The sequence below is a fragment of the Dasypus novemcinctus genome, chromosome 19, assembly GCF_030445035.2.
Source record: "Dasypus novemcinctus isolate mDasNov1 chromosome 19, mDasNov1.1.hap2, whole genome shotgun sequence".
NCBI classification, from domain to species: domain Eukaryota; kingdom Metazoa; phylum Chordata; class Mammalia; order Cingulata; family Dasypodidae; genus Dasypus; species Dasypus novemcinctus.
In genome coordinates this window covers 39101508-39122405 of record NC_080691.1, presented here as the reverse complement: position 1 = coordinate 39122405, position 20898 = coordinate 39101508, and the positions used below count along the sequence as shown (strand labels likewise).

Here is a 20898-nt window from a genome sequence, read left to right as displayed (position 1 = left end):
CAAGTATTTGTTGTATTGTCAATTTTGAGGGGGTTGTGGGGAGCAGCAGGAAAGGAAGTCACAGTTAAGTGACTTGGTTAACATATCCTTTAGAAATATATCAAGAAAATAGATTTTTATTGTTATTTCCATATACCCCCCTGCCAATAAAAAGTAGGTTGCTTTCTCTTTAGGAAGCTTATGTCCTATAGGAAATGATCATCTAAACCTTTTCTTTTTGTATCATGACCTTTATGTAATTTCCTTAGAAACTAATTGTGAAAGTTTTTTTTTTTTTAATTTTTGACTTTAGAGGGTTAAAAAGCTTACAGCAGAAGTTCTTCTATAATGGGAAACCTTAACTGACAAGTTTCCAAGTACCTGCCATTTACTGTAAATTCTTACCTATAAATTTCAGTTATAGATTTTTGATATAGGGAATATTACAATAATACTGATACCTGGCAGTTTTAAGTTGTTTATCTTTTTGGTTACAGAATTGGTTTAACAGTTTCCATTAGAACTGTTATACTAATGACTTTTAGGTAAAACTGTGTTAGATTTCATTTAGCTTGTCCATTCTAAGAACCATCTAAAATCAAAGCAATAGTAATACATTGAAAGACATTTTAAATTCTTGCAACCTCTGTAACTTTTCTGTCACTTTACGTTGTGTGCCATCACTATACTCTCTTAAAAGAGTTTATAGCATGCAAATTACTGTTTTGTTTTTTTTTAAGATTTATTCTCCCCCCTCCCTTTGCTGCCTGCTTGCTGCCTGCTGTCCATTCACTGTGCATTCTTCTGTGTCTCCTTGTCTTCTCTTCTTCTTGTCTTATCTTTAGGAGCCACCCAGTACCAATTCTGGGACCTTCCAACGTGGGAGAGAGGCACTATCACTTGAGCCACCTCAGCTCCCTGGTTCGTTGTCTCTCTCATTGTCTTTCCTCTATGTCTCTTTTTTGTTGTATCATCTTCTTGTGCCAGCTCTCTATGGCGTGGGCCAGCTCTCCGCAGTGCTGGTCAGTTCTCCATGGCGCAAGCCAGCTCACTTTTACCAGGAGGCCCCAGGAACCAAACCCGGGACCCCCCCCCATATCGTAGACAGGAGCCCAGTCACTTGAGTCACATCCGCTTCCCCAAATGACTGTTTTATATAAACCGTAATCATAAATGAGTTTCATTAGTAAAAACAGTCACTTTCTCCTGAGGCTCACCCTTAAGGCTGACTAAGGCCCATGTTTCAGTTAACCATAGACAGGTTCAAATGACTAGGTCAACAGTTACCCCAATGTCTGGAGGAGGGACCTGAGAACTATCTCCTCTGGTTCCTGGGGATCAGGCGTCCTCAGTCTAGGAGGCTCTCAAGACCCACTGATGAATGGGCTGGCCCCCCAGGAGAACTCTCCACCCCACTCCCAAGCTATCCCAGACCCCAAGTAGAGACATCTCAGCACTGAGTCAGATTTAGAATAAACGGTCACAACCCATTCCTTCTACCTCCTGGTTGTTAAAAACCCTAAGTAGAAGAAAGATTCACCATCCACATTTTACAGTTTAAGGAACAAAGGAATAGGGGAGCTAAATGACTTGTCCCAAATAAAGGGAGAAGCCAGACTTTGTGACTGGCCAACTTCTAGTACATTCTTCATGTTACACTGTACTGCACTACCTAGAAACCAATGAATTAGTGGTTTACCAGTTACAAATACAATCCCTAGCTCCACAGGTAATTTTCCACCATTATCATTTTCTTCTATTATCATTTCTGGAAATTTGAAAAATGTGAAGCTGGATCTAACAGAGGAACAAGAGGCCATAAAGCTGTCCAATGTATAACAAGGCTTTAGGCAGCACTCTTTTGAAAGCACTGTTTTCTGGAAGTTTCTAGACTTCCAGAAAAGATCATTCTATCACGCTGTCTTTAATTTGAATGCCACCTAATGCATTCCAAATCCATTTTCTTTTATTCTATGTTGACTGGATATTTCTATTTTTCTTATTAAAAAAACACAGTAAAATTGCATTTTATGGTAAATTGTCAATACGAACAAGTGGCAAACTTAGGCTTTAATAAATAATTTGAAATGTTTGGGAAAATATGATCTATAATAAAACCCCATCAGTGAATGAAAATTGGTTTCATTATTAACATTTTCATTATCCTGTTTCTCACAAGGGCTGCAGTTATTTTATCAAAGTTGCATTTCACTTTATTGGAACTTGTCTCCATTCTGATTTAGTTCAATGGTTTTCTACTCACGCTATTATAGCTGGGGAGCCGTTTCATTATGCTTGGAAGTTTCCACACATTCCATCTAATTAATTCCTTTAATAGGCTTCTCTTTAGGGAAGGCCCATTAGTAGATATCACTATGAGTTAACATCTTAATCCAAGAAAAGAGCTCTTCAGAGGCAACAGTGAAACAGATAAATGCTGTTGAGACCAGGGGACTTAACCACATTCCTTGTGGTTTCAGAAAGACATGTATATTCTGCAACTCAGAGATAGTCAGAGATATTTGTCATTCTCAGTAATACCCTGACCACACCAGTTGTTTAACATAAAGAGATAGTTCTCAATGTTATAATTTCTCAGAAGAAAGCAATGTGGCTCCTGTGCATATTTGAGGCAAGGGAATGAAGTGCAAACTCTCTGCTCATTAACAGACTAAAGCCCATGAGGAAAGGTCATTTAAAGCACACTTTAAGGCTGCTGGACAAATCCATTCTTTATTAACCTACTAAGGATGATTTTTGCCCCTTCAAGCTATAGATCTTTTGAATAGTAATAAAGTTTTTCTGTTGGAGTTTGACTCTTTTTTTTTTTTTATTATTTTCATATGCCTTGTTGGAAGCAGATTGCTTTGGGTTCAAAATTCCAGCTTTGCTGTTTACTAGCTGTGTGACTTTGGGAAAGGGCTTTAACTTCTCTATGTTTTCATACATTGGACCTGAAATCAAGGTTACAGGAGCACCTGCCTCATTTGGTTGTTGAGAGGATTGAATGAATGAGCACATAATGTTGTATCTTTTTTAAGCTGGGGGGAAAAAAAAACACCCAACACTTAATTCTTTTCCTGATTATCCTCTTTAATATGCTAGTCCAGGCCTTGGTTACTTTACATCTGGATTAATAAAAGTCTCCTGGTTGTGGGGGAAAAACACATCAAATGTAAGATAAGGACTATGGTTAGTAGTAAGATTTTGACAATATTCTTTCATAATTTGTAACATGTCTCACAAGAATGCAAGGTGTTGGTTGGTGGAGGGTTGATGTATGGGACCCCTGTATGATGTTACACATGTTTGCTTTGTAAGTTCACAACTTTTACTATACACTTAATTGTTTATGTATGTTCATATATAAACGATATAAAGATAACAGTAGGGTTGGTTGGGGGAAAAGTACTTTGGTTATTAGTAATATTTTGACAATGCTCTTTAATCATTACTTAAAAAGACAATGCAAGTTATTGGTGGTAGGGTGAGTTATGAGAGTCCTGTATGATGTTATATGTGTTTGTTTTATAAAATCACAACTATTATAATACACTTACTATTTAGGTACGTTTATGTATGAGTGATACACTTCAATAAATTAATTTTTTTAAAAAGAGGGAAGCAGATTTGGCTCAACGGATAGATGGACAACCTACCACATGGGAGGTCCACGGTTCAAACCCCGGGCCTCCTTGAACCGTGGGGAGCTGGCCCATGCGCAGTGCTGATGCGCGCAAGGAGTGCCCTGCCAGGCAGGGGTATCCCCCGCGAAGGGGAGCCCCACGTGCAAGCAGTGCGCCCGTAAGGAGAGCCGCCCAGCGCAAAAGAAAGTCCAGCCTGCCCAGGAGTGGCGCCGCCCACACGGAGAGCTGACGCAGCAAGATGACACAGCAAAGAGAGACACAGATTCCCAGTCCCACTGACAAGAATAGAAGCAGACACCAAAGAACAGCGAATGGACACAGAACACAGAAAATGGGGGGGGGGGGGGGGGGAGGGGGAAGGGAAGAGACATAAATTTTAAAAAGAAAAAAAAAGTCTCCTGGTTGATTTTTCTGCGTTTTTTTTTTTTTCCTGAGGCGGTTCCAGGGACTGAACCTGGGAGGCAAGTGCTCAACCTGTGAGTTACACCCACTTCCAGAGTGGGAAAAGTGGACATGGTGGCTGAGGGGTGTGGGGAGTGGCAGGAGGAGATGAGATGTGGGGGCGCCTTTGGGACTTGGGGTTGCCCTGGATGGTGCGCTTCAGGGGCAATCACCGGACGTTGTGAGTCCTCCCAGGGCCCACTGGATGGAGTGGGGGAGAGTGTGGGACTTGATGTGGACCGTTGACTATGAGGTGCAGAGATGCCCAGAGATGTACTTACCAGGTGCAATGGATGTGTCATGATGATGGGAGTGAGTGTTGCTGGGGGGGGGGAGTGGTGGGGTGGGGGTGGTGGGGTTGAATGGGACCTCATATTTTTTTTTTAATGTAATATTTTTACAAAATCAATTAAAAAACAAAATTATTATGCAACAATCTCTAACAATAGTCATAAATATTAAACAATATTAGTTTTTCTATATAAAAAATAAAAATAAAAAGGAGGGAAAGAAATGAGTGTGCGTATGCAGGAGTGTTTGCTTGTTTCTGCTTAAAATAGCTCTGGAAAGACATACAAGAAGGCGGTTATGTTACTTACCTAGGGGGAGGGGAACTGGGTGGCTGCGGGATGTTTTTCACGGTATATCCTTTTGTTCCTTTTGGATTTAAAATCATGTGAATGCATTACCTAATCAAGAATAAATAAATAAGATGTAGGGAATAATAAGGGCCCTGCCAAGTTCATTTATTCATTTAACAAATATTTACTGAGCATCTACCACTTGCCAGGTGCATAGCAGGGTTAGGGTGTCCATAGCCATTATTGTATTTCCTCACCCAGGATCCTTCGTAAATGGTGCGTCATAAGCCCAGGCTGTTGGTTTATTGTTAATACTCGCTTATAAGAGATAGAAAAGGGACTGGTTAATTATAGTGGCCATGCTGGCCTATGACTTAGAAAAAAACAAGGTCAGTGTCAATTATGCTAAAAGAGATCTCCTTCAACATACTGAAAAGCCTTGAAAAGCTGTAGAAGCGGAAGGGTTTCAGATAATAGCTCATAACTGACATTTATTGAACACTTAAGTTTCTATGTGCCAGGTACCCTTCTAAATGCTTTGTGTATAACTCATTTAGTAGTCATAATAACTGTATGGGGAAGGCACTATTTTTGCCCCTATTTAACAGACAAAGAAACGGAGGCACAGAGAGAGCAAATAACTTGCCCAAAGTCAGGCTGCTAATAAATGGGATGACCAGGATTTGAATCTGGGTAATGTCTAATTTTAGAACCCTCAGTTTTAACCAATTCACTCTTTGGAAAAAGGATTTATGAAATGTTCCCTTGCTCCAAAATATCTCAGTTGAAATTCTACCATTAATAAAAGCACCGTAGAATTTTCCAGCTGGCAGGGACTTCAGTATTCATTTGGTTCAATTTTTATCCAAAGGGATACATCCTGGACAACTTGGCTTGAATACCTCTAGTGATGAGGAACACATTACAGCCAGAAGCAGTCACTAGCTGACAGCTCTAATTGCTAATAAAAACAGTAAAATGTTGTTGATTGCCTCCTAAGTGCCAGGGACTCTGCTAGAGCAATGGGGGAAATTCTTCAATGCAGTTGGGCCCAAACCTGCCTCCCTGCAACTTTCTCCCACTGGGTCTGTGTTCTGCTGTTTGGGATATACACAAAATGTGTTTGTGGGTCCCTCCTTTTCAACGACAGCCCCTCATATATTGGAAGGCGGTTTCTAAATGCACCTTTGACATTCCTCTTCCCTATTTTCTCAATTTGCTCTCGTATCACAGTCTGTAGGTGACATTCATTTCTTCCCATTAACAAACTTGTTTTAAAATTTAAATATGGGAGAGCAGCTCCTTAAGCTTAGTCCGATGCTTCCCTTCCAATGAACTATGTTGAGAGTACAGGAGTTTTGATTTTGAGAAATGGGGAAGATGCTGAGAACAGAGGCTATATGGGAGCATGGTTCAAGTGGTGGCCCCAGGTTTGGAGAGGGCCCTGATGTAGGATTTCTGGATAGTCAAAAAGCAGCCCAGGGATGTTAAGTGCCTGTTAAGCTAAGGAAGAGGGCATGCTAAGAGTTATAAAGTAGTGATAATGCTGACCATTTGCTGAGCCCTGGTTGAGCAGCCAGCCAGCACAACATGCATGTTGAGCAGTTTGAGTTGCCTCCTTTAACTGTGCTACAGTATTATGAGAAAAGTATTATTATTATCCATATTGAGTAAACTGAGGCCTAGGGAGGTGAAATAATTTGTCTAGAAAATGGCAACCAGATTTTGAACTCAGCAGCCTAAGTTTTTTTCTTACCTACCTTGTTAAAGAGGATGGAAAACTAACCTTGCCTGCCCCCTTTAGAGCTGATTACTACTCTAGAGATTATTCAAATGAAACCTAGATGCCCCCAGACTTCTCCAGCCTTCAGGAGTCATGCTTTCCTTCCAGAAGCAAATGACAAAGGTCCCAACCCCTCAACTTCCTTAACTTTACAAAGTCTCCTTTTATACCAGGTTTCTGTCCCTGAGTAGTTGAGTCCCAACGACTGCTCACGTACTTCACCAGGGTGACTGGATGTTTCGGCCTGTTTGAACCAGCCTGCCTCTCTCCACTTCTGCCCCAGGGAAACCCTTGTACCTCTGGACGCCACTACACAGTTAAGACCAGACTGAAATGTTTAGTAAGACTTTACTGAAGGCTCAGTCATAACATAATGGAATTATAACAAGAAAAACAAAAACAAAAAACCCTGGAGTTGAATAGATCAGCATTTTTCCCAGAACTCTACCTAAGCCCTTTGCCAGAGTTCCCTACCAAGTAAGTCTCATATATACCTTCAAGTCAGGTTGCAGGGACCAGCCTACATACTCTCCAGTGCACAAGAGCTCTCTCTCTCTCAGCCAGGAGTACTTGTGAGCACATCTCTCCTGTAAGAGTCAGTCTCAGCAACTTTGACACTCTCAGAAGGTAAAACCCTAGTTGCAGAGAGATAGCGCAACCCAAGGGGAAGTGGACCTTTTACATTGTAAGAGCAGATTAGCTCCTTAGTACCGCAAGTCTTTACATTTCCTGATAGGATCTAGGCTTTACCATTGTTTAACCAAAAGGCCCATTAATTACAGGCTTTTTTTATTTTATTTTAAGAAAACAATAGTATCCTCAATGATGCCCTCATCTATTTTTAGAAACTGAAAACGGTGTATCAAGTCTCCACTTCATTACACAAATCACATTTAAATAGTACCTTTTACTTATAACAATAACAGCAAAACAACTAGTACTTTCTAAAGAGTATACATTTGGGACAAGGGCCTTTTCTCACTTGTGTGAAGATCTAAAATCATTCAGCTTGGATCACCTTGCTTTAATTCTTACAAGAACAGTGTGGTGAATTTCGAAAGAAAGGATTTTTTTTTTTTTTTTAATTTTTTTATTTTTTATTGACTTTGTAATAATATTACATTAAAAATATATATGTGAGGTCCCATTCAACCCCACCCCCCCACCCCCCCTCTCCCCCCCCCCAACAACACTCGTTCCCATCATCATGACACATCCATTGGATTTGGTAAGTACATCTTTGGGCACCTCTGCACCTCATATACATTGGTTCACATCATGGCCCATACTCTCCTCTATTCCATCATGTAGGCCCTGTGAGGATTTACAATGTCCGGTGATTACCTCTGAAGTACCATCCAGGGCAGCTCCATGTCCCGAAGATGCCTCCACCTCTCATCTCTTCCTGCCTTTCCCCATACCCTTTGTCCATTATGTCCACTTTTCCCAATCCAATGCCACCTCTTCTATGTGGACACTGGATTGGTTGTGTCCATTGCACCTTTATGTCAAGAGGAGGCTCAGATTCCACCTGGATGCTGGATGCAATCCTCCCATTTTCAGTTGTAATCACTCTAGGCTCCATGGTGTGGTGGTTGTCCTTCTTCACCTCCATCTTAGCTGAGTGTGGTAAGTCCAATAAATCAGATTGTAGGTGCTGGAGTCTGTTGAGGCTCAGGATCTGGCTATCACATTGTCAGTCCAGAGATTCAAATCCCCTAAATATATCTTAAACCCCAACATTAACTGCACCTCCAGCACATTAGCATGAAAGTCTTATGAAGGGAGATCCCATCTGAGTCCAGATTCATCACACATAAACACCATTTCCAAAGAGGGGCCATCTGCCCTGGTAGTTAACCCCATCGGCCATGACCATAACTCCCATGGGTCTCTTTAGCCCTCAAAGGAACCAATAGAAAGAAAGGATTTTTAACCAGGGGTCGGTGAGCTTGAATTGAAATTCAAAAAAGCATTACTCTTGTGGGGATGTGTTTGTGTGGGCGTGAAGTATTTATTAAATAAGACACCGTTTAGTGTGGACTTAGTAAGGGGTTGGTGGCTTTCACCTGTCTGGCAAAGGGGTCCATGGAACAAAAAAGGTTGAGAACCCCTGTTCTAAAGGATGATGATTATAACTGAAAATTATTTTTACTATTTTATTATTCTTTGGAGATCTCTAAAGATCCAGTACTGTTAGGTTTTAAACCATAAAATTGACAATTTTAAGGTAAACTGAAAACTGGCTCTACTGGTTAGTGGAATTTTAAAAACATAAACTAAATTTTGAACTTGTGTGAATGCAGTTTTGACACCGATGAACTTTTCCAGCCTCTTCCCGGCAGCAGTGTGCTGGAGAATGAAAGTACCCAGCCACCCAAGAGAGCTGAGAAAGGGAAATGAAGGTGTGGTTTCGGTGCCTGGCTTCAAAGGCTGGGGCAATCATAAACCTAACCCATCTCTTCCAGGTAGACCAATTATCTGTAAAGACAGAAAAACCCCAAACACCCAAATTCAAATTTCCCCTGCAGAACTTCTAACTTAACGTCCCAGATTTCAGGTTATCGTTGTCTAATCTTTGTAATCACAGCAATAAATCAAACGCAGGGTAAGGGAATGGCTAGTCTAGTGCAACTCAGGCTTCCCTGCTGTGGTCAAAGTTTTCATTCTTCTCACTGATGTTCCAGCTCCTTGATGTACTTGTGTTTATTCATTCCATTACTATTAAGGACAGAAATGAAGAGACTAAAAGTTTCTTTCCTCATAGTAAATATTTCAGTAAATAGAACTGAATACATTGCCATCTTGATAGCTGATTGCATATGTGAGTTATGCTGTGTAAAATCAGCAGGTTCATATTTTCACTGTTACCAAAACCTCTTGATCTCTTTCCCTGTGTGCCCAGCTGAGGCCACAGGCTCCAGCATCTTCTCTTTGCTGACTCTCTCATATACTGTACCATATATATCCATCCCACCTACTGGCATTGAAAAAGACTGTTTCATTGGGAGAGAGTATTAATAAAGACAATAAAATTGTTATAGAAGTTTTTCTAGACAGATTCAGATTATAGACCTCAATGTAAAGAATCTCTCAACCTCAGGCTAAGTTTATGAATATTACAAATAAAAATTGAGAGCTAATTCCCCTATTAAACAAAATGGGTCCTTTTGAAATCCCGATAATAACTAATATAAATAATTTGATTTGAAAGTCAAAGACTCACATCACAGAGTCTTTGTAAAAAACACTTCTGTATTCAAACACTTGCAGAGATGGTAAACTCACTACCTCGTAAGGGGTGACAAATTTTTAACAACAGAGTTAAAAAGCTCCTCCTTATACTGAGCCAACTTGACCTGTTGCTTTCACCCTCTGGAAAGACACAAAATAAAACCCAATCCCTATATTAGACAGCTAATCTCTTTATGTGATTCTCTTAAAAGAAATTTCAGTGACTCAGGCTACAAATCTATCAAGGATATAATAAACCCAATGCCTTTCCCCCTCCTCCTTTTAGTGGGCAAAGCAAGCTTATGTGAGTACACTTAATACCCTGGGAGAAAGGAAAATACTCCTCCCCTGCAGGCCTTGGTTTTACAGCCCAATTTAAGACCCCAGTTTGCAGGCTACCTATCGACAGTCAGAAATGGATGAGTGTCTGGGAACAGGGTGCTGGAAAGACAAGCCCACTTAGATTTTTCTCTGTTGCTTTGCTACAGCCTTCTGTTTGCTAAAATGCACATCAATCTATTTGGCCCCTAGAGATTTTCTTTTTAGTCTGGGTCAGGGGTCCCCAGTACTCAATCTTTTGTGTGCATAAGAATCTGGGGAGTTTTCCACAGGTCTTTGTTCTCTAAGATTATGATTTAGTAGAATTCAGGCAGGCCCAGTAATCTCTTTTTTAACAAGCACTCCAGGTGGGGCTGTTCTCACTCCACTTTGAGAAACATTGATCTAAATAAATCAGTTTTTCCTGGTGTGAAAAAAGGACAAAAATAGCCTGAATTTTGGTTTTATTTAACCATAAAGCATATACTTAACATCATTTATTTTATTGGTGCTATCCATTTAAATTCCATGTAATAGAAATAATATTCCATATTATATAAATAATAAAAATAACACTTTAAGTCATTTATTATTCATCTAATACTAGTTATTAAACCTATCAAAATTCTTCCAGATTAAGGAGTCTAATAGCATAATCTGCATGTTACAGACTGACAAATCCAAGTGTTTGTTGGGAAGCATTCAACATCGGCCTTAAGAAAGGAGCCAGGTTCTTAAGCTGCAGCATATTCCCTGTCTTGGGTTGGCCAGCAGAACAGGACTTTGGGCCAGATTTAAGGAAATTTCCAGCGAGGGCACATTTTGGTCCAACACATAGCTGATCAACCTCGTGATTGAAGTGAACACATAAATCAGACCTGGATAAGCACCACCACACACATAACATGCAATTCTGTGGGAATTCTAATGAAGCTATAGAGGGATTCCAGTACACAGGTTACAACAAGTTAAAACATTTCACAGTAGTCTAATGCCTGCGGAGTTTTATTATGCAAAGAAAACCCATCTTTCCTTTGAGAACAACAGCTTTTTTTTTTTTTTTTCAAAATAACTGCTGTGGTTCTTTTACAAGTATAATGTGAGTCTCCTTTCTAACTCAGTCTTGAAGAAATCCTACCCCAAGGCAGCCCTGTTGATCTTGTTTCCTTGTGGCAAAGTTGAACCCATGTCCACCCCAACAATTTAGCATTTAGTAAATTGACTAAAATAAGTTGAGCAACAATTCAAGAAAAGGTTTTGGCGACAGGAACTTACTTTCCTACTAACATACTTCATGCGCGTTTGTTGCAAAATAAAATCACTTAAAAATAAATGCAGGGATGGCATCTAACTTTCATTTTCTGTCAGGGATGAAAACTTTCACTGGTTCGCTGACCTTCCTCCTCTTCTTGGAGCTCTCAAAAGTTTGCTGACTGTACACAAAATCCATTCGTTGAATCTATGAGAATCACCAGAGAGAAGTACAGTTCAGCAGGGATTCCACAGCTACACAAGGCATATACAAGACAGGTGGACCAAGCATTAATCCCTCTAGCTGTATAACGGATCCAAACCTGTGTCCCTGTGGGCTGGTTTGGCTCTGCACAGAGGCCCTGCTGCCAGTATCTGAGTCTAGGATTCCAAGTTTCAGGAGCTGAGTTCCCCTGCAGGCAGCCAGCTTCAGTGACAGTTTCCTGGCTCTCTCTAGTGAATTCAGCACATCCAGCATTTAAGGGAATGGTTGACAAGATATAGGGCCAACAAGGAGCAATTAAGGTTCAGAACAGATTTGGGGAACTGATTTCCTTAGAGGCATTTATCATTTAGTCCCAATTTTAGTTAGCAGAAATAGACAGCCTTGCCTTTTCTATTAATATCATATGCTCAGATTAATGAATTAGGACAGACCATGGCCATTCTGATTGGAAAGTAGTCTATATTGTCAATTAAAGGGAATTTGATTAGTGAATCATCATGGATATGTATTTCTCCATTGGGCTCAGCTTTGGTAAAGATTTTATTTTATTTTATTTTTTTTTAAATATTTATTTATTATTATTATTATTTTTTAATTACATTAAAAAAATATATATGAGGTCCCATTCAACCCCACCGCCCCCGCCCCCCACTCCCCCCACAGCAACACTCTCTCCCATCATCGTGATACATCCATTGCACCTGGTAAGTTCATCTCTGAGCATCACTGCACCCCATAGTCAATGGTCCACATCATAGCCCAGACTCTCTCACGTTCCATCCAGTGGGCCCTGGGGGGATCTACAGTGTCCCGTAATTGTCTGTGAAGCACTATCCAGGACAACTTTTGGTAAAGATTTTAGAACTTATTTTTGCTTAATTGAGTGAACAATTTGGTATATTATAATCGGTCAGGCATCCCTAATCCCTATAAATTCAAGAAACACATAGAGGACATTTTTCTATTTTCCAGCCATTAGATGAGAGGAAAGCTTTTTCCATGTCCTTTATTTTTTCTTGGGTAGGAGAATGGAATAAGATATATTTTAAAGCAAGACTTATCAGAATATCTAGTAGTCATCAACTTTATGATTTTGTTGTTGTTACAGGTACAGGATATTATGAATATTGATATGTTGTCACTACAAAATAGTGGGAATGTCAATAAAGCTTCTAAGTACCATTTAAAACCAAAGAATGGGTATAAAATGGCTAATTTAAGAACTAATATAGGGTGGCGGACTTGGCCCAGTGGTTAGGGCGTCTGTCTACCACATGGGAGGTCTGCGGTTCAAACCCCAGGCCTCCTTGACCCGTGTGGAGCTGGCCCATGCTCAGTGCTGATGCGCGCAAGGAGTGCCCTGCCACGCAGGGGTGTCCCCCATGTAGGGGAGCCCCACACGCAAGGAGTACGCCCCGTAAGGAGAGCAGCCCAGTGTGAAAGTGCAGCCTGTCCAGGAATGGTGCCGCACACACGGAGAGCTGACACAACAAGATGACACAACAAAAAGAAACACAGATTCCTGTGCCGCTGACAACAACAGAAGCGGACAAAGAGGAAGATGCACCAAATAGACACAGAGAACAGACAACCAGGGTGGGGAGGAAGGGGAGAGAAATAAACAAACAAACAAACAAATAAATCTTAAAAAAAACAACAACTAATATATCTTGTAGGTTTATAAAGCAGTTTAATTCCTGATCTTAGGAACCACAAATTCCCTTTGATTTAACCAAGATAGAGACTATTTAGAACAGTAAAACTTGGAGAAAATAAATGGAGATGCTTATCAAACAAAAGTTTGAAATGGCTTGCTCTAAAGGAAAGGAAATAGCAACATAAAAACCCAAAGCACAAAACCAAACTTCTTTATCTATGAGATGACTTTTTTACAGTTTGGTGATAAGAAAAAGTACTTGGTAAAATTAAGCTTGTGTAAAAGCGATGCTTGGACATGCTTTCCATTCAAATAAAGTTATCCTCTCCTCACTTCTATCAAATCTGTGTTCACTGGGAAGAAGATAGTTGTATAAATTTTTGAACAACAAATTGACTTGATAGTTTAATAGTTTTGTTCTCTTTTTCTTCTATTATTCAGCAAATCAGAGTTTTATTACAAGTTGCAGAACTGTAATTTTATTGTAGTAAGTTAGTAAAAAATCTTTAATAATGTATACAGTCTCAAGGCAATGAGGCATGGGAACTCTCAATGGTTTATAGAAAACAGTGGGTTCAAAGCAAATACTACATTAGTCAGGCAATTTTTCCTAATGCAGACAAATAATCTATATGAACTATAGAAGCCAACTAATTTATCCCTGCAAAGGAACATTTGACAAATATTGTTCAGGTATACTACAACCAGCTGAGATTGCATATGTAATGCCAAAGCTGCCAAGCAACTGGCCACAATCACAACAGGCTAGACAGATTATTTGAATGATTTGAGCAACATCAGATAACTAGAATCAAGTGATTTCTAATGCACTTTATATTTTATTTTTTAAATATAGTTTTTCCTTCTTTTTAAAAAAATGTTACGTTAAAAAAATACGAGGTCCCCATATACCCCCCCACCCCCCTTACCTGACTCCTCCCACATCAACAACCTCTTTCATCATCATGGCACATTCATTGCATTTGGTGAATACATTTTGGAGCACTGCTGCACCACATCGATAGTGGTTTACATTGTAAACACTCTCCCTCAGTCCACCCAGTGGGCCATGGCAGGACATACAATGTCCAGCATCTGTCCCTGCAGTACCACCCAGGACAACTCCAAGTCCTGAAAATACCCCCACATCTTATCTCTTGTTCCCTCTCCCTATCCTCAGCATCTACTGTGGCCACTTTCTCCACAGCAATGCTACAATTTCTTTCATTAGTAATCACAATAGTTCCATAGTAGAATATCAGTAAGTCTACTCTAATCCATACTCTATTCCTCTGGCCTGTGGATAGCTTTTAAAATGTTTCTTATATACAGACTAACAGAAGACTACATGATCCATTTGCCAACAAAGCCTCAGGAATAGAATATCTGCATATATGATATGTCTGGAAAAAGCCCTGAAGACATGCTTTCTGCTGTATGAAATTTCCCTACTTTCCATTTTTGGTTTGGTAACATATTGAGAAGCCAAAGAGCAGGCTTTTCCGTATGCACAAATAGGAGAGCCAGGTGACTTGGTCAGCAGTACTTGCACAGCACAGGAAGAGTCCCTTATTTTAATGACTCTATCATTTATTCCTTCATTCATTTTTAAAATGCTTTCAAATCTATCTAAATCCATCTAAATCCATTTTAAGAGTGTTCTCAAATCCATCTACTCTCTATCCTCACTGCCTCTACTTTAGTACAGGCTAACATCATCTCTCCCAATTACAAGGTCCCCATTCTCCCCATGACCATGCTGCTAATCCATTGTCCACTCTGGAGCCTACATAGTCTTGTGTGCAAATCTGACCACATCACTATTTGCTAGTCATTCATCCATTAATGGTGACAACCCCATTGTCCTCAAGAAGAAGTCTAAACTCCTTTGGCCCTGGCCCATCTCTGTGGCTTCATCATGTCCCAGACTTACTTAACCCCTTGCAGTTCTGCAAATGGGCCCTGCTTACTCCCCTCTGGCCTTTGCCTGTCATGTCCACCCATACTCTGCTTCTCCCTCTTTTGCCTGGTCCAGGTCAGCCTCAGTGTTTCTTCTCCCTGCTGGCCTTCCCTGAAACCCTGAGAGCTGTGTTCTGTTTTCATCCCTTTGGAGCACTTACTACATGGCATTATCAGACCCACTAACCAGTCTTCTCATAGTGTAAACTCCTTGAGGTTACTGACAATATCTTAATCACCTTTGTATTTCTAGTTCTTGACAATTAGAAGGTGCTCATTAATTATTGGCTGAATGAATGAATGCATGTTGAAACTCATTTTAGGCCAGGCACTGTGCTGGGCACTAATACCATATCTCTAGTAATAAAAAGATGAATGACATAGTCGTTTTCAAGGATTGAATCTTGTTAGGGAGTGGCATTAAGCACATTACAATATAATGCAATATAATATAATGACATAATAGACAAATTCTTTCATTCAGCAGCTATTTATTGAGTGCCAACTATGCACATAGCACTGTTCTAGGTGCTTGGGATACAACAGTGAACAAAGCCAAAATCTCTGCCTTGTGGATAAGTCCTTACCTTGGCTTTTCATATACCTGTAGTGATTTTTCACATTTTTTGGGGAGAGAGGTTATAAACTGGCTGTAAGACCCTAATGAAAGTTATGTGCTCTCCTCAGGAAAATGTGCACTCCTCTCTTCACACAGTTATGCACTGTGGCAGGCAGTTTAAGGTGTCTCCTAGATCCCCTGAGAAGAGTCACGACCTCAGAGGGCCTTGCTGTGCCTGGCATTGCCAGTTTCGTCTCCTCTACTTTCCCATTCACTGCCCTCTCAGTTGTCTTATACCTTGCTTCCTTCTGATTCTGGTACTCTGTATAGGATGTTTCTTCTACTTAAGATGCTCTTTCCTCTCCACCAGCCTTCCTCTTTGCCTAGTTAATTCCTACCCATTCTTCAAATCTCAGATGAAAATTTATTTCCTCACAGGAACTTTCTTAACTCCATTCCAATTAAATTAGGTCCCCAATCATATACTATTAACAGAGTTTCAGGATGTCAGAAACATGACTGCTTTGGTTACATTTGTATCACCAACATCTAGCAAGTACTTTGTATATAGTAGGAGCTCAAAACATATTTTTGATGAATGAATGAATGAATGAATGAATTTTCAAAGAGCACTCTGCTTGCAGTGTAGAAATGTAGAAATGTAAATGTGGATGCAGGATATTAATCAGTCATGCATACTATTGTAGTAGCCAGGTGATAACTCAGGTGGCAGTAGAGATAGAGAGAAGTCTACAGTGAGAAAAATACCTAGCAGGGAAAGTCAGAAGGATACTCAATTGGATATGGTGGTAAAGGAAAGAGAGGTGGGTCAGTAATAACTCCTAGTTTCTGGTTTGCTAACTGAGGGGAGGAATGTGCTGTTCTGTCAGGTAGAGAACAATTGGAGTTTTGAATCTGGGAGTTTGGAGAGCCTGTGAAACCCACAACTGGATATGTTGAATAGATGGCTGTATATGGAAGTCTGGAGCTCAGGAAATCTGAGTTGGATATTTGAGAGTCATCAGCATATGGAGGCTAATGAATATGGTGGGTGTGAATGAGTTTGCTTACTGAGAGATCAGAGCATGAGAATGGAAAAGGGCCAGGACATAGCCTTAAGGAACTTCAACATTTAGAAATTAGATGTAGGATGAACCAACAAAGGAGACTGAGAAAAAGAGGCAGAGAGTTAAAAGAAGACTAGCAGACTATCATATCAAGAAAGCCAAGGGAAAAGGATTTTAAGACAAGAGTGGGCGGGGGAGGGGGGAAAGGGGTGTTTGTGTGTGTGGTGGTGGTGGTCAGTAGCATTAAATGTTGCTGAGAGGTCAAGGAGGATTAGAACTGAAATATGTCTGCCTGATTTAGCCACATGGAAGATACTGGGTTAATTGCATTGCTGGGGCTGGTCACCTTGAAGTCAGTTGGGAGAGTACTTACAAGAAAAAGAAATTGAGACAGCAAGTTCACAAAGTTTTATAAAAGTTGAGAGAGTTACCAGTTCAGCCAGCTGAATTCAGAGAAGCCTTGTTAGCAGAAGAGGGGACTTTGATCTGGGTTTTGAGGGATGAGTAGGAGTTAACCAGACTAGAAGTGGTAGTGGTGGGGGTTGTGAAGGTCATTCTAGGCAGAAGGTTTAGCATGTTTAAAGACACTGAATCATGAAAAGAACTGAAGGTACAGGGACAATGAGAAAGGTTCATTAGACTGACTTTTAGGGTTAGGTGGTATGTCTCCAACCCCTGTTGAAACTGATGTTAGTGTAAATTAGCTTATCAAATGGTCTGCAAATGGCAGCTTGTTGACAGCAGGGCCTCATAGGCTTTGGAAAGAGGAAAGATAAGTTGCCATACAGAAAAAGCAGTCGGGTACAGTACTTGCTTTGTATTACAAGATGGGCCTGCTTGAGGAACCATGAGGGTATCAGAGAGGGAAGGGGCCAGACTCAGACAACCAGCAAATATTGTGAATACTGTGTGTGCCTGGGGTCAGAGTACAGAGGATTTTGCTTCCTTCATAATTATTTGTCAGATCAGATCTGACAAAATTTTTTCTCTTTAAAAAGAAAACCCAGTCCTCACCAGTATAGATTTATATCCAAATCCTAAAACTGGAATTTTGGATTTGGTAGTTCCCAGATCAAGGAATTTTATGGTTCTAAGAGGGCTATATGTAAATTATAGCACTGATATTGCTTTTGATTCCTTTCCCTTAATATTTCTCTTTTGGCACAATGAAAAGGAGATCAACAGAGATTATAAAATAAATGCTATTAGCATAAATGTAGCCTACATTAACAAAGACATAGCATTGTGATGAATGAACAGTAAGACAACAAATGCTTGAAGAGAACACTTCAACTCCAGGGGAACTGCAAGCTCTCTGATATGTTGGGAAGTGTCACATGCTTTATTGGGATTTATGAAGGGTTTGTCCATTCATTTCATTTCTTGGTTTTCTGTACTTTTATAGTTCTGGGCCATGGCTATCTCTGTTTAGGTTAATGTGTATTCTCCTTAGGGTAACAGCCAGATAGTTCCATTTGTCTTCAAAAGTTATTAAATCAGGGAAGTAGATGTGGCTCAAGCAGTTGGGTGTCCACCTACCACATGGGAGGTCCCAGGTTCAGATCCTGGTGCCTCCTAAAGAAGACAAGCAAAACAGCAAGCTAACACAACAGGCTGGCACAGTGAGCTGATGAAACAAGATGATGCAATGAGAAGACGCAATGAAAAGACACAATGAGGAAACACAATGAGAGACACAACAAGCGGGGAGCAGAAGTGGCTCAAACCATTGGGCGCTTCCCTCCCACATGAGAGGTCCCAGGTTTGGCTCCTGGTGCTTTCCCAAAAGAAGATGAGCATACAATGAATGGACACAGAGAGCAGACAGCAAGTGCAAACAACTGGGGTGGTGGGGAGAGCAGGGAGAAAAAAATAAAATCTTTGAAAAAAGACAATATTCCTTAAAAAAAAAACTTATTATATCAATTCTCCCTACCTTCATGTTCTCAAAACAAAAGGGTAATAGAAAAAATGATAGAGTCATGTATAGGCTACAGCAGGGGCTCAAAAGAGATCTTATTTATTCTTCCTGGGGAGGCCTGGCAACGCTTCAAAGAGGATGCAAAGCTTGAACAGAGTTGGATAAAATGAACAGACATTCACCAGGCATTAAGGAATGGGGTGGCAAAGAGAACACTGTAGGCAGAAGGAGCACAAGGTCCAGGAGTATAAAGTAGAATACTTCTAGGGAACTGAGTATAATTCTGTAGGACTAACAGGAAGGATGTGGGGTTGTGGGGGGTCAGACAATGTCATTCACTGAAGAGTGGATTTTACCCTTAATGCAGTGCCACTGAAGGGTTCTAAGAAGAGATTTGTTTTAGAAAGATCCCAAGCAGCAGTGTGAAGGATGGATGGAGAGGAGTGAGAGAAGAAGCAATGAGGAGAGTTAGGAGGCTACTGCAGAAACAATCCAGGCAAGAAAAGAGCAGTAGTGAGATTAGAGAGGGGAGAACTAGTAGGATAGAGGCTAAGGAGATTGAATGGACACCTGAAACTGAGCCCTAACATGATAATCATTAACTGGAATGGATACAGGGATGGTAAAGGAAAGCAGAAAAAAGGACAAAAATTACCCAAGTTTCTGATAATGCCATTGATTAAGATGAGAAACAAAGGAGTCTGAAGGGGTAGGTGGTGGGAAAATGGTAGGAAGGATGAATGGAGAAACAAAGGTTTCTGTTTACAAGATTCTGAATTGGAGATGAGATATCCAAATGAAAATGCCCAGCAAGGCACTGACTATGTTACCTTGAGCTCAGGATGGAGGAAACTACATCAAGAATAATATAGAAAAAGTACTCATTTTGCACAAAAGAAGGGATATTTGTTCTTCTGAGGTCTGGCAGGAAGAAGGTAAAAGTGAGTTACAGTTATAGGTAAATTTTTAAATATGGGGACAAGAAGTTGAATGATTCATACTTGATGGCCTTAATTATTTCTATGAGTAGAGTTTTAGGTCATCTGCTGAAGAAGGTAGAGCCCAGTGGGGTAGGGTTGTATGGTACTTAAGACTCTTAAGTGGTGAAAATATGGAATACCCTTTTGGACAATGAGAAAGGGAGCTGAATAAATAATACACTTGTAAAAATTATGCTACCTATTGCTTAGGAACCAGATAATTTTAAGATATATCACTTCCAGATTAAAATACTTATGGTAGATATATTTAAAAATTTGCTCCTTTATTTTACACATACATCTGAATGCTACAATAGACCATGTGCTGTGCTAAGAGCATAATATAGGGAAGCGGACTTGGCTCGAAGGATAGAGAATCCACCTACCACATGGGAGGTACACAGTTCAAATCCAGGGCCTCCTTGACCCGTGTGGAGCTGACCCATGCTCAGTGCTGATGTGCACAAGGAGTGCCGTGCCACACTGGGGTGTCCCCCACATAGGGGAGAGCCCCATGTGCAAGGAGTGTGCCCCGAAAGGAGAGTCGCCCAGCGCAAAAGAAAGTTCAGCCTGGTCAGGAGTGGTGCTGCACACACGGAGAGCTGATGCAGCAAGATGGTGCAACAAAAAGAGACACAGATTTTTGGTGCCACTGACAAGAATAAAAGTTGACACAGAACACACAGTGAATGGACACAGAGAACAGACAACTGGGATGGGGGAAGGGGAAAGAATAAAAATAAATCTTAAAAAAAAAAAAAGAACATAATATATGTTATCTCATTTATTCCTCACAGTAGTTGTATGAGGTCAGGGAAGGTGATTTTATTCCCTTTCCGCAGCTCTGGCAACTGAAGTTCAGATAAGTGAAATGACTTGACCATATTTAGTAAGTGGATGTCTTGAACCCAGGTCTCCTGATTTCAAATTTAGTACTCCTTGCAGTTGGCTTCTTCAACCCAATCAAGTGGATGTCTTGAACCCAGTTCTCCTGATTTCAAATTTAGTGCTCCTTGCAATTTGCTTCTTCAGCCCAGAGGGGAAAATAAAGGTAGGAAATTGGAGGAGAGGCCACTGGAAATAGGGTTCAAAGGCTTCTATCTGGGTTTAGCCTACCAGGATCTCAAACTAAACATAGCCTAAACCAAAATCATTGCTTTCCCTTTGTAATCAATTTTTCCTCAAGACTTCTCAATTTTTGTTAATCACCATTTCCTAGTCATCAAAGGTGGAAGATGTAGTCACCTTAGATTCCTATCATCTCCCAATGCCTACCAGAGTTACATAATGAGTCA

The 20898-nt window shown here is 40.4% G+C and overlaps 1 protein-coding gene across 5 annotated transcripts in view; it reads right to left on the bottom strand.

Annotated features, from left to right (window-relative positions):
• Positions 1 to 10970: 10970 nt before the first annotated feature.
• The window catches only part of HORMAD2 (HORMA domain containing 2), a 103829-nt gene continuing 93901 nt past the window's right edge, over positions 10971 to 20898 (bottom strand). For all 5 annotated transcript variants that reach the window (XM_058281638.2, XM_058281640.2, XM_058281637.2 and 2 more), the window contains one exon: positions 10971 to 11442. In XM_058281638.2, the coding sequence (XP_058137621.1) occupies positions 11338 to 11442 (105 nt within the window). In that variant the 3' untranslated portion in view covers positions 10971 to 11337. The remainder of the gene's footprint in view (positions 11443 to 20898) is intronic.